The following is a 12,960-nucleotide window of genomic DNA, read 5'->3' on the forward strand; positions in this document are numbered from 1 at the left end:
GCTGTTTTAAAGTTGGTACTGCTGGTAAATTTGTCACAGAGGCAGATCCTAATTGCTCCTGTCTGTTTCTGGTCTGCAGAGGTAATCAGATCTGGGATTTCTGTTTTACTTCTATTCATTAGCACAGCTCAGAAACCAGATTCACTACTTGTTTGATTACATATAAAACAAATCAAACAAATTTGATTCTAATTCTCCATGCACAGGGCAACTCTAAAAAGAAACAAGGGAGTGCAGAAAAAAACATAGGCATTTCTTTCATAACTCATGTTTGAAAAACCCCCTAAATTTAGGAATGCCACAGGTGTTCAGGTGGGGAAGTGTCTGTGTTGCTTTTGATTTCTGAGATCTTCCTTTTTAAAAAAGGAGAACTCTAAGAGATTTAGTGGCAGCAATTCTCAAAAAGAATAAAGCTTAATGTTTCCATGCACCATTCTACACAAAGTATCTTTGACCACACACAGGTGGCAGGCTTCATTTCACAAACAAATTGCATGCAAATATTATTATTGAAAGCAACCACCAACTGCATGCTCAAAGTACTACATAACCAAAATTAAGGGGTAAGTTGAAGTCCATTTACAATTTGAGTAATAGTCACAGTGAATTAGCAGATGGATTTTAAATTCCATCTATAAAACAGCTTTTTACATGCAGTTAATAGAACAAACATGAATGATCTGCCTTTCAAAAATAAAAATGTTTCAGGCGATTTCAAAGTGTAATTATTTTATAAATCTCCCAATATGGTCTAAACTGAAAGAGGCATACAGACGCTATTCTAAGGAATAAATATATCTAAACAGTCTCCTTTTTCAGAAAATTACGAACCAGTATCTAGGACATACCATGGACAGTGATGATCCATTTTTAGCACACATCTGCAAAAGGACAAAAAGGAAAAATGGAAGACTTATATTTGGTACATAATTGGCAACTGCAATCAGTAGCAGAAGCCCCCCCTTTTTTTGGGCAGATTTCCACATGACACAAACTCAAGACGATACTCTCGTTGAATTTTTTTAAGGTAGGTATAATTTTAAGATAGAACATCTATTACTTTTTCAAGATCTGCCAATGTCTTTGGTATTCTGCAAGATAAAAAAAATATAATGGTTCCTGCCCTACAGCACTTAAAACTTTTGCAAAACACCACTTGTAAAGGCCTACTATATTAAAAAGTAGAAATTGCACTTTATTTAACCAGCTACAGGCAATCGGTTAATCTTTCATCAGACAGCAAGCTTTCTATCAACTTAACACTCACAGATTGGTAGGTGTGGGAACTGCAAACACTTCAGGGCCACAAAGAGCAGAATGCAAACCTTCATGCTGTCACACACGTACATACGCTGTTGGCTGCAGCTGGAACGGAGGTACTTGCGTACCTTTACATCAAAGTATGCAAAAAGATATGTGAAGAACCGGCACATTCACATAACTTAGTGGGTACGTTCATTTCAGTGACAAACAATCCATTAACTTACATAGCACAAACAGAACAATGGTGACAACGATCTGGTTTTATTAGCTGGCATCTGTCACAGAATCGAATACCTGCAATTAAAGACACGTTAATAGCAAATAATAGAGGTGTTGGTCTTTTTTTCGTTTGTTTGTTTTTTGCATATTCTTAAATATTCTGCTCATTTTCAAACTACCTATATTCTTTTCCTTTATCTTTGTAAAAGATGAGTGCATTTGCAGCTGAGATTTGCTGCCAGGTCATAATCAGATCAGGAGTGCTCACAGTTATTCTAGAGACTTGCAGATGCAGGGAACTCTCCTCACTGTGAAGCATGCGATCAGCATAAAACCACTAAAACGGAACTGTACATTTCCTTCTGGCTCCTACATTTACTCAGGCTTCCAATACATTCCATGTTGATAATTGGCTATACAGCAGCTCCTTACTTCAGAATTCTTTGGCTTGTCTGACAGAAACGAACAGGCCAGAACTTCCAGTCTGAAAATGGATTTCCTTTACGCTTGGAAAGGAATGCAGTATGCATTTACTCACAGAACAATTCAGTGAATAGATTTTTGGACCTCATGCCCTGCATCTCTAAGCTACACTCTTTTTAAAGTAAAAATCACTACAGATTTTGGTATATTATTATTATTACTACTGCGACTATTAAACTCAGACAATGTAAGTATGCTGTTGAACTCTAAGTACAAAGGCTAACATACTGCTACTCAGAGCCAGAACTTGGTACTCCACTGAAGATGAACCAGGTGTTAAAGGCTTTTTTTTTGGTTTTCCCAAACATAAAACCTGACAGGAAATATATGAAAATTCTTAGTACAAAAGCTATGCAGTGTATGCAGTGGCATCAGGATATACTATAATCTGGATTGCCAGCATACGCTACTTTAGCCTGCCTGATTAGATTTAGAGAAACAAAACTCTCTGCTTAGCTGACCTCCATTCCCCGTTCTTGTGTACACTGGCAACTTCCTGGCAATGTCGGCAAGAATCTGCCTCTGCACTTCTGGCCTTTCTTCATTTTCGTAGCGTTCTTTGTCAGCATAGGACATATGGTACTAGAAGCAGAAGTCATGAGAGAACCAGTTACTCATGAGTAGAGGAGAGAATTTTTCAAATCTAGCCAAGTTTGGAAACATTTTTATCTCACACTCCTTCTAACAGGATTAATCTAACAGGAAAATATATTGGTTAAGGAGATAAAGTGAGAGAGTAAGTGCTGGACAGGCAGAATACTACACATTACATCAGGAAAAAAAGCCGAAGTGAAATTAAGATCACAAAGCAACATACTCTAATTGCTACTACTGTTGCTGCTTTAGACTTTTTCACAAATAGCATTAATAACAGTGATAATGATATTTCAAGCACTTTCCTTGTGAGCAAGAACCTGTCCCCCAGCTGTATTTTTCTAACACTGGAATTAGTTATTTATAAACTCATATTCTTGTAATTTGGATTAGATTATGGCCATGAATATTTCAAGAGCCACACTCCATCATCCTTTTCTATTGCTCTAAACACAGTGTTTTATTGGTATTTTGTAAAGAGTAACACAAAATGCAAAATAATTCAATCTGACCACCACGAAAAAGTAAATATTTGGCAGAAAAACAACAGAAACAAATGTCTGCCTGACTGTCTTGCGCTCTAAATCATACTCTTGCCCTAAGATAAGCTACCTACGTCAAAAAACAATATCATATCCTTAGCTAAAGTATAACTTCCGAAATAACATGCTATTGTCACCGTGCACCCATTTCTCTTCACTGTAGTATATTCTTGTATTTATCTTTTATGATGCTGTTGACCAGGGAAGTAACAAGTACTGGTGTTACTGGAGCTAAGCATCACCTAGCATATGCTATGCACATAGCCACAGTCCTCACTGTCGCAGCCATGTAACATCAGAATTTCATCATGTTTAAAATTAAAATGATTCTTCTATTCCTCACTGTCACAAGAACAAGCCTGACAAATGGGATGAGCTTAACTGCTATAAAGAAGCCTACTCCAACTAGCAAAGGGTTACAGGCAGTGCTGAGCCTTGGAGGCACACAGAATGGTCCCACCACAACAATCCAGCTGTGGAGATCAAGAAACCCCACTGCCATTAGAAATGCACCCATTTCTACTTGTGCTGTGACATCTTCAAGGAAGACAGAAAAATAAAGCCATAGTTCCTTACTCACAGGACTCCAGTATGGCTAGGTTAAGCAAGGTTCTCAGGATTTCACTTCCAACTTGTTAAATGTTTAGAGATCAAAGCCGCTATAAGTATGTAAGTTAATAATCATAAATCCTATTATTCTCAACATTAAAAATCCTACCTGTTCCTGGAACACCTAAAAAGTGTAGCTTTATATTTAACACCATGTCTGATTTAAATCATGCTCTTTGGGGAGTCAAAGGATTCTCAGAACAGTAAACTACTCAGTTTTTATGGATAACTCTAGGTTATCTTTTTTGAGTTTTCATTAGTATCCCTGCTTCACTCTACAATGAATGCAAAATGTTTGGATTCTCACCTTTTTGCCTGGCTGCACTGGGAGAGTAAAAATAGACTTCCAATACGTCCACACAAAGAGCACAAAGAGAACATGGAATATTAGAAGATAGGCCACTAAAAAAAAACAAAAACAAAAAACAAAAACAAGAGCAGAATAATTTCTTAAGGAAAAGTTTCATTTACAATGGGCACAATTCCAATCTTTCACAACAATGACAAAAAAAAGAGGAAAAAAGGGAAGTTTATATTTCAACCAGTATTACAGCACAGCTAAACCTTAGGGCCAAGAGGTCAGTAGAACTTGAGGGCCCTGTGGCTGCAGTGAGGGGATACCTATCTCACAAACCTCCCCATCTCCACTCAGCCCACTTGTATGGGTAGAGAAGCACACAGCTATGAGAGATGTCAACCCACAGGGCAGGCAACACCACTGCCACTGGGCATGGCAGGATTCCTGCCTCTTTTCCACGTCCTGGGCACGGGCAAAACAGAACTGGCTGGTGCTGAGCAGCATGAAGGCTAAATACTGCGATACTCCAGCATCTCCAAGCTTTGGGTTCCGTTGCTACTGAATGCACTTATAATCACAGTACCATGTGATCCCTGTACTGCTCATCCATGCAATGCATTTTTTATCACTTACAATATTTGAAAGAAATAGCATGCTCCAGCAGAGCTTTACATTACCAGAGAAGTCAAATGTCTTATTCAACATCTTTTGGCCTGCCACAGTTGGTACGATAAGATAAAACAGGAAAACACCCCTCAAAATAAGGAAAACAGGTCTTATGATTACTGAGAAAGAATTGTAATCCACTGGACACAACATGGCCACATGAAATCCGGCATGCCTCAGAGTAACCTTATTTCAATAAACAAAGTCTTTGGGCATGCGCAAGGCATATGGTGGTTCAGAAAGTCACATTCAGAAAGGATAATTATCCTTCAGCTACATGAACTATTTATTTCTTTAACAGTCAAGACTCACTAAGACATCTCAAACAGTTTTATTTAAACACACTATGTAATTACAGTAATATCTTCATTTTCCCTGTTTCTTTTAAACTTCAAATTCAACAAACTAAGATTAAAGTAACTACTACTAGTGGAAAGAGAAATCTAAAATCCAAACAATTCCTAACTTTGCAGATTGACTGTGTGAAAACGCTTTGAGAGTTTTTGAAGAGATGGCAGGAATGTGATGGGCTGTGGGACTGATCACGTGAATCAATGATAATTCATTACTGTGCTCTTAAGTTTGAGATGTAATCCTCATGCTACGTGTAGATGGAGCCCAACCATTTTTAAATCAGTATTTAAGGGGAAAAATCTTACAACTGTTTAATTTAATCGATAAAGCAAAACAGCATATATTACAGGAAGCTGACCTAGAGATGCATGAAAATATTTGGCAACTAGTAACTTTTTTTTGCTGAACAAACATTAACATCACGCTTTCTGTAGTTCCTCTATAAGAATTTCAAGTACTAGGACAGCCCTCAAGTGGAAGGAGAATTTACTTAATGCAGGAATCCAGAGGATCCTTCAAGTGTTAGCTGGCACTGTTCTCCACGGAACAGTTTGCCATCCAAAAACGGCAACACCTTCTGCTACGCTTCATAACCATGCCAAAGGAAATGGAGGTAAGAGGCCATAGGTATGAGCCAAATGCCTAATGCCAAAGATAGCAGATGAATACTAAAATGGCCACTAACTCCTTACTCTTAGAACATACCATGGCCTCCAATGATGCAGCACTGGAAAAGGTCTCAACAAGCTGTCTTGCTGCTCTGCTGGAGGCGTTTGGTGACCACCGACACTGCCTCAGGGCTTTCAGAGCAATGCCGGTTGCAGCACGACCACGTGTACCTGAGAAACGCTGAGGTCGAGCAATAATGGCACAGAAACCTTTGCTCCAACTCCTCTGTGGCAGTAACTCAGTTACTATGTTCCTACTGATGTATGGTTATTGCTAACTGAAACCAGCAACATTTGTTTTTGCAAAAGCCTCCCTATACAAAGCATAAGAAATAGCTTTCACTGGAAGATTAAATAAAACAAGAAAAATAAAAAAAGGCAAGCCACAGAACAGAATTGATCTTTTTTGTTTAGCTTATGAAAGCAGCTCTGGAAGCCTAAAATAGAAAGGAAGAAAAGATGCGTGGGCATATAGGGACAGATGTGTATAGTTTTTTTATTTATTTTTTTATATTTTTTTTGAAGGAGATCATGGCCTTTTCATGTTGTTGTTCATATACTGCAACTAAACCGGGGTATTTCCCAATATATCCAAAAGTTACAGCATTTCTAACAACGCATGATGTATATACGTCCTGATGACGTGTAATTACAGGAGGGAAACACTGCAAGAATATGTAAGTTGAAAAAAAAGTTACCGGACTGTATTTTTGGTATTTTAATTAAAACATTCATGAATCTTTTTACACAAGCACTTAACATCACATTATAAATTAAATGTACATACCTTTTTCCACAGGGTTGCTGAGAGTCACTGAAAAAGAAAAAAAACCATATGCTTACACAGCAAATAGTATTCCCAGTAAGGTTTGTGCCAAATGACATTTCTAACTAGAAATACTTGGGTTTATTTTTTTCAAAAAAAAAGTTCAAATTCAACACAGCAGACTAAAAAATCCTACAGTTTAGCATTCAAAGTATCCATAACAATTGTTTACTCACAAATGACATCCACAAGACGTTCAGTCACTGCTACTTATGCTGTACTTTCCCTTGTTATAAAACACACGTATATTTGTACGTTAAAAGTACCACAAACAAAGAAACAAATCCACTGGTGACAGTCCTACTGCCCTGATACTGCCAAGATTATCTAGCAACTGCCCAAGTAGCATCTGTATGGATGTACTTATAAGCCTGCTTTCCACTGATCTCTCAGTGGTCTTGATCCTCCACAGTAAGCCATGCCCTAATTCATTTCTCCATCAGCATAAATAAAAATTAGCTATTGTCTTGGCTTTGCTTTGTCAGATACAAAGGATACGCGGTAACAACACAATGGTTTTCACAGCTCCTACTCGCAGTTTTTAAAACCCCTCCTTGCCTGACTGTAACAGTCCCTACTAACAACGCTACCTAGAGCAAACAGCAATGCGTGCACTGCTCTGCGTCTACTCATCCTGACTACTTTTAAAGTCAATGAAAGCCATCATCCAAGTTTAACAGAAAAGATAAGGACAGTGGCCACAGCTCACCTCCCCGGTCACAGTGATCTTAGAGAAACAAGATTGTATTGTTAAATGACTCGAAGATTTTCACCTACCTGTGATGATCCCCCCCCCTTTTTTTTTTTTTTTTTTTACACAGATGGGAAATAAATGATTGAGATCGCAGCTTTTCACTTCTAGCCTGCGGCCAGCACCTGCAGAAACTCTACCCCTCAAGACTCACTCTGTCATCCTACTTGAAAACAAATAACCTTGGAAAAGGTAAATCAGATTAGGAACTAATAGAAGTAGCTGTCCTCAAAACCATGCTAATAAACAACTTTGATCTGCAATCTTCGTGATATAAAAATGTAAATGAAAAGAGACTAAATATTTGTTGTGCCTCTGTGTACTCAATTACAGATGAGAAAGACCGTCAGGAAACTTTCAGTTTTTCCTTTCATTTGTTGCAAATCAACCTACAAAGACCACATCAGCTTTTCACAAATACTGCTCTATTCCCTCCTGAAGTTCACACCATACTTGCTGCAGAGCTCTCCTAATTTTACCTGAGAAAAGAGCAAACTCCGAAGCAAAGGTTACACAGAAGTTTTATCCCAGTACACGAGGTCATTGTGCCCACTGTGGCAGCAACCACCAAGCAGCCACAAAGCCACAGCCTGCTCTGGAGTGTCAGCTGTTGGCTGTACCAGTCACCAAGCGTTTAAATCCCAGCACCATGAGGCATCTCAGGACATCACCTCGCACTGTTTTCAACCCTCAGCAGTATGCGCTACTAAAGATGAAGATCGGGAATTAAAACAGAGTGTCTACAATTTGCATGCCTGCAACAACTAAAATGGCAATACACAATGGGAATCTGAAGGAAAAAAGAAAAACCACCAGAGAAACCCTTATAAAATTTCCTTATGTTGGAAATTTGGGCAGGAGGGAACGTCCTGAGCACTGATTTTCAGGTAACTGCATATGCCAATAGTTAAGGTTCAAATCCTATAACTCAATTTACTCATTTTGACTTTTGTATAGATAACCTCTTCCGCATGCAAATAAAATACCTGAGAGAGAAGGGTGAGGCAAAAAAAGCAGACAGTTGTGGGTAAAGCAGTGATTTTAAGCTGTGAGCTTAGGCAATGAGCTGGGCTCCTGCCAGTCTAAGGCGTATTTTCAGAATAACACAATCCCAATCCAAATCCCACTTAATTCAGCAGTCTTGTCTAACGGCTGCACTGAGACTTGGAATTAGGCAGTGTTAAGTATTACTGTATTTACACAGTGTTTCAGGAGTATACCCTAATTTTTTTTTGTCACGTGGTTTAGTCAATGGTTGTAGAGCTACTGGATATTGCCATGTGTTTTGGAGAAATTGCTCCATGTGAATTCCCAGAAGAAAATGCCCCCAGTTTTAGAGACGGAGTAAAATGTCATGGAGTACTTGGAGTTCTTAGCTGCAAATTAAACCAGATCAAAGCTTTTCTTTTTTGTCCCCATGGAGAAGAAACAATAGCTCTTACTGCACCACCACCCCTGTGGTCACCTCCTTTCAGTTTGCTGTGCCATGCTAGAAGGCGACACAGAGACAGCCCAAGGTGCCCTTCTGAGAGCCTCTGCCCCCACTACCTGACTTTGCTCTGCCCAAGAGGCGCCACCTGCTTCTCCCCACAGCCTCCCAAGCTCCCAGCTTTTGTCTCCACCTCTGCCAGACCCTCCTAGGGAAGGCTTTTTGCACCCACACCGTGCCAGGACGTAATAAACAGGATAAAGTTCACAACTTATTATGTGGCTTCACGGCTACGTTAAGCTACAAATTCACTAGCCGCGACCTAAAATTTTATGTCTAAGCGTGCTGTTTTCTGTGTTAACGCACCAACTTGGTGAGCGTTCCTCAAGCAACCCTTCCCGAAACGCGGGGAACAAACCGCAGCGCCCAGCATCCCCCTGCCTCGCTCCCTGCTTCCCCCGGAGGCCGCAGCGCTACCGGGCGGCGGCGGCAGCTCCCGGGGGACAGGCGACAAGGTGCGGGGGGTTTCCACACACAGACAGACAGACACACAGACACACACCGGGCCCGGGGCTGGGCTGACAGCCCGGCTTGGCAAGGCTCGGCCCCCCCTCGAAGGCCGGGGCCCGCTGAGGGCCGCTCCCTCCCCGCCCTGCCCGCCCCCAGCGCGGCTCACCCAGGCACAGCTCGCAGACGTAGGCGTAGTAGGACCAGAGGACGACGAGGGCGATGATGAGGACGGGCAGCCAGGCGAAGGCCCGCTGGCAGCACCGCAGTCCCCGCGACAGGGCCATGTTCCCCGCCCGAGCAGCCTGGGCGGGCGGCACCGGGCGCTGAGGCGCAAGGCGCCCCCTGGCGGCGCGGCTGAGGAGTGAGGGGAGCGCCGGTAACGGCCGGGCCCGAGCCTCGGGGCGCTGAGGGACGCGGGCGCTCTTGGTGTAGTTACACGAGTCGCTGCACACAGCCTTTTTTTGCCCTAGTTTAAGGCCAGACGAGGAGCCCAGACTGCGATGTCTGCGCACCCGCGCTGAGATGTCCTCGCTCCTGCCAGCAATGCTGCAAGGAGAGCCCCGGGAAGCACAGCAGCCTTTTCTAGAACCACAGAAGCATTCAGTTTGGAAAAGACCCTTAACATCAAGCCCAGCCATCAGCTAACTACCAAGTCCAACGCTACACCATGTCCCTAAGCACCACGTCCCTAAGCACCACATCCACATGTCTCTGAAAGGGGACTCCACTGCCTCCCAGGGCGGCCCCTTCCGATGCCCAACAACCCTCTCTGGGAAGAAATTCTTCCTCATATTCAATCTAAACCTCCCCAGGTGCAACCTGAGGCCGTTGCCTCACATCCTATAGCTTGTCACCTGAGAAAAGAGACTGGCACCCTCCTGCTGCAGCCACCTGTCAGGCAGTTGTAGAGAGCAATAAGGTGTCCCCTCAGCCTCCTCTGCCCCAGGCTAAACACCTCCAGTTCCCTCAGCAGCTCCTCGTACATCTTGTTTTCTTCACATGGCATCCCTGTGGCACTTCATAGGCCTCATACGCTCAGGCATCGTTCCTCTGTGTTGTGGTGGATGAGTCCTTATACTAAAAGCTCTTATTGGTAATTACACAACTTGTACTTTGTTCATCTTGTTCATCTAGTTTTTCTTGTGGGATACCTTTTGCTGACACCACCAACTCTGTATTCTCAGACTTCTCAGCACAAAACCAGGTTACACAGTAACACTAGATTCAAGATAACCTGTGGAACAGAACTAGCATCCCCTCTACAAGCTGATAACATGGCATTTGTTGTAAAAAATAAATACACCATCTCAACTCCCCACACCTCACCCAAGCCTGTTCCACAACCACCTTTGAACTCCCATAGGAATCTGTCATTTCCACATTCAGTAACATGTTCTGAATTAATGCTTCAAGTCAATTAAATCCACTGTATTGCCCCTGTTAAGGAAATTAGTTTTCTCATCAAGAGAGATTTATCGAATAGAATGTACTGCTGATAAAGCCCTGGTGCAATTTGCCACACTTTCCAGTCACCTCTTTATTTTATTTTTTTCTCCCTTAGAATAGACTGCCTATTGTCGGTATCAAGCTTGCAGTCTGTCTCTATCAAATTTTCCCTCTTTTTGAGTGTAGATACTGCATTTGCCATTCTCCTGCCAAAATCCTAGCTTAAACATCAGTTACAAATCCTTGGACCACACTTGTAGTTTCAAATTTATTTCTTTCAATGTTTTAAGATGGAGATGATCTACAACCTTTGTTAAAGAATTTGATCAGTAATGAGGTGACAGCTACCTTAATCTCCTTCTCTACCCCACTCAGAGCCTATATGGTCATTATTCTTTTCTTGTCCAGGCTACTAAACTTTGTGTTCAGTACAAATCTGAACTTTCGGGTATTTGTTTTAAATTTCTGCTTGTGGTCCAGCCTAACCAGACTTTTGGATAATCCCTACTATCAAAAATTATTTGAAGAGATCATAATGTTCATTGGTCTGAGCTGCCTGTAACCCTAAACACTGAATCTCAGGCATCCAGCGACTGAGATCCACAGTCTAGGTCCTAGCTAAAGTCAGTGGAAAGAGAAATGTCCCCTTCCAGGGCATTCAGGAGGAGATTTGGGACAAGCAAACAAGATGTTCTGAGGATTCTCAATCATTTGATCTGAACACCTGCTTGCCGTCTCCTCCTTCCACACACTGCACAGAGCTGAGGAGCCAACAATTTTGCCAGCAATGTATTTTTCCAACAGTAAGATTTAAAAACAGCTTTTGTGAGCTAAATCTCTACCTTAAGCAACGCGTAGAATCTTTCCTCTCCCAAAATCTCAGAACTACCAATCATATAGATGGGAGGCACAGCATGTCTACGGTTCATTTTTCATGCCTGTGTGTTTATGAGGCAGGAAGGCAACCTGTCCAACAGATAGAAGTGGAACTCTGTAAAAGTGAGCAGACATTTTCAGATAATACCTCTGTAAATAAAATTAAGACTATTTTTATTGTTCAACAGCCAATTTCTCGATGTGTTCTAAGATCCACATGGATCGTCTTCAAAATTCTTTTGTTTCATGGGGTTCCAGGGGAGACTTAGTCATATAAACACAAGCTCGTCTGAGATTTGAGATTCCCAAATACAGCTCTTTAAAACAAAAATAATCATGCGACCTTGAAATGTTGTAATTTTTATACTGTATTTTTTTTGCACGAGTATTTCAAATAATAGCTCTCCACTTGAAATTGCCAGCTGGAGTTGCTTAAAACTGGTACAAGCTATCTTGTGCCCTTTTCAGAAATCAACACTAGAGATGTTATTCAAAATAAGTGTTGAATCTGAAGTTGAGTTACAGCCAATTTTATACAGTAAAGAAAGCCGTCTCTGGATGTGCAGCATAATCAGGCTCCATAGCAACTACAACAGCTACAAGTAGCCTGATTAACAAGAATGGTTTAGGAAACATGGAATTATCCTAACCCATATTTATATTTAATCTATGAAGTTGCATTCTGACCATGAGCAGTTTTCCAATAATACACACCACACAGCTCTTTAAACAGGGAAGGAAACTTCTTTAGAGTTCAAAAAGCTGTGATTTCATCCACCTGCATGACTAGACTATTTAAAACTACTGTCAAAGAATCCAGCAAAAACTAATGAAGACAAAAAAATCAAGTACTAGCAGCTTTAGGGTAATTTAAAAAAGCTTTAAACTTAACTTTTCTACTGCAGAAAACTCTAAAGGACTACATGTACCAATTTCACCAAAATGGCTGTTATTCATTCGAGGAAAAGCTCCAGGGAAAACCTACATATGGAAGAAAATCCTTAATAGTGTTGCCCTTTTAAAAGTCATGACTGGAAACTGCAGTTTATATTTTCAGTGTTGAACATGAAACTGAGCACAGACTACAGTAGACATTTCAAAATGGCACCCAACTCCAGAAAATCAAAGTCGGGTAAGTTACTTTCACCGCTTTTAATTTCAAAACCTTGCATAAATTTGTAATATATGCAAGCCCTGTAGGTATGTGGAAAGATAGCTAAAAAGCAGTCATAAATAGCAATAAGCCAAAGCTATATATCACTTTTCAAACTACTTTTGACCTGGTGTGTGTAAAATAAATGCAAAATGTTTGTTACTGTCAGATAGATTTCTATCCAGGTATATTACCCATTGCTTATCAGTAATAGAGACATCCAAGAATTTGTGATAATCCATGACCTTAAAATGGAACCAACGACAACCCTGG

At 41.0% G+C, this 12,960-nt stretch overlaps 1 protein-coding gene across 2 annotated transcripts in view; it reads right to left on the reverse strand.

Moving 5' to 3' along the window:
• ZDHHC15 (zDHHC palmitoyltransferase 15) overlaps positions 1-9,892 on the reverse strand; it is a 28,786-nt gene extending 18,894 nt beyond the window's left edge. The window contains exons 1-6 of one of the 2 annotated variants that reach the window (XM_080553943.1): positions 9,379-9,883; positions 6,484-6,510; positions 4,018-4,112; positions 2,427-2,547; positions 1,488-1,557; positions 849-881 (exon numbers count right to left, since the gene is read on the reverse strand). In XM_080553943.1, the coding sequence (XP_080410069.1) occupies positions 849-881; positions 1,488-1,557; positions 2,427-2,547; positions 4,018-4,112; positions 6,484-6,510; positions 9,379-9,850 (818 nt within the window). In that variant the 5' untranslated portion in view covers positions 9,851-9,883. Of the gene's footprint in view, positions 1-848; positions 882-1,487; positions 1,558-2,426; positions 2,548-4,017; positions 4,113-6,483; positions 6,511-9,378 lie in introns of both variants that reach the window. The other variant, XM_080553944.1, reaches the window with a different exon arrangement.
• Positions 9,893-12,960: the final 3,068 nt, after the last annotated feature.

The sequence above is a fragment of the Anser brachyrhynchus genome, assembly GCF_964034855.1.
Source record: "Anser brachyrhynchus genome assembly, chromosome: 13".
Lineage (NCBI taxonomy): Eukaryota > Metazoa > Chordata > Aves > Anseriformes > Anatidae > Anser > Anser brachyrhynchus.